Source organism: Sinocyclocheilus grahami, unplaced genomic scaffold (genome assembly GCF_001515645.1).
Source record: "Sinocyclocheilus grahami isolate Dianchi unplaced genomic scaffold, SAMN03320097.WGS_v1.1 scaffold60807.1, whole genome shotgun sequence".
NCBI lineage: Eukaryota > Metazoa > Chordata > Actinopteri > Cypriniformes > Cyprinidae > Sinocyclocheilus > Sinocyclocheilus grahami.
In genome coordinates this window covers 1-818 of record NW_015527512.1, presented here as the reverse complement: position 1 = coordinate 818, position 818 = coordinate 1, and the positions used below count along the sequence as shown (strand labels likewise).

General features: G+C 41.0%; 1 protein-coding gene across 1 annotated transcript; it reads right to left on the bottom strand.

The window, feature by feature from the left end:
* Positions 1 to 51: 51 nt before the first annotated feature.
* On the bottom strand, positions 52 to 812 carry LOC107580993 (transcription factor E2F6-like; the record flags this gene model as incomplete). Its single annotated transcript, XM_016266594.1, has 3 exons — positions 52 to 237; positions 321 to 473; positions 634 to 812. Coding segments are annotated over 3 exons (486 nt in total), but the record flags the coding sequence as incomplete, so codon positions are not given.
* Positions 813 to 818: the final 6 nt, after the last annotated feature.

Genomic DNA, 818 nt, shown 5'->3' with positions numbered 1-818 from the left:
TATATATGTATATATGTATATATATATATATATATAGTCATACCCCCCAGCCCTAATTTAAATATTACATTTTAAAATGACTCCTAAGGCTCAAAGCCTTTCAGCACGTCTCTCACACTTACTTCAGTGGGAGTGGGCACCTCTAGCTTTGTCTCTTCAGGGGCCCTTATAGCTATTATAGTCTGGTCCTTGAAAACGCCAATCTGACAGATGTCCTCATATGTGACATAAGCTGAGGTACAACTGCAGTTAAGACCAAAACAGCTGAAAGAACTACTATAACATTTGTTAGACATTATCACAGAAATATGAGAGGATATTCAGCATTGTCTTTGAGGTCGGTCAGGGCAAAAAGCTGTTGGGCACAGTCTTTGATGAGCCAGTCAAGGGCCTCCTCCGTTGACTTCAGATGAAGTAGGTCAGCTTTCGTCTTGGCACTCCACTGGTTCCCGAAGTTGCTTGGTGCTGGATTCCTTGAACATACACAGAAAAATCACTGTGTAAATTGCATACTGATATATGAAGACAATCAAACCTCTAGACTTGTTTCCAACTCATGTATTTCAATGGATAATTTTCATTTTTAAAAACTACAAAATCTTGTTGTGGAACTAACATTCGGTATAATCTTACATCCACTGGACCTTGTTTTTGGACATCTTTTTGATTAGCTGGATGCCGGTTAGGACGTTGGTGATGTCATACACCCGTCTCTTTCGTGTGCCCAGTTTTCGAGTAACCTCATTGAGGTCAAGGACTCCATTTGGTGCTGTGTGAAGCAGCTGCATGAAGCGTTTGGTCAGTCGTCCAAGAGCAAC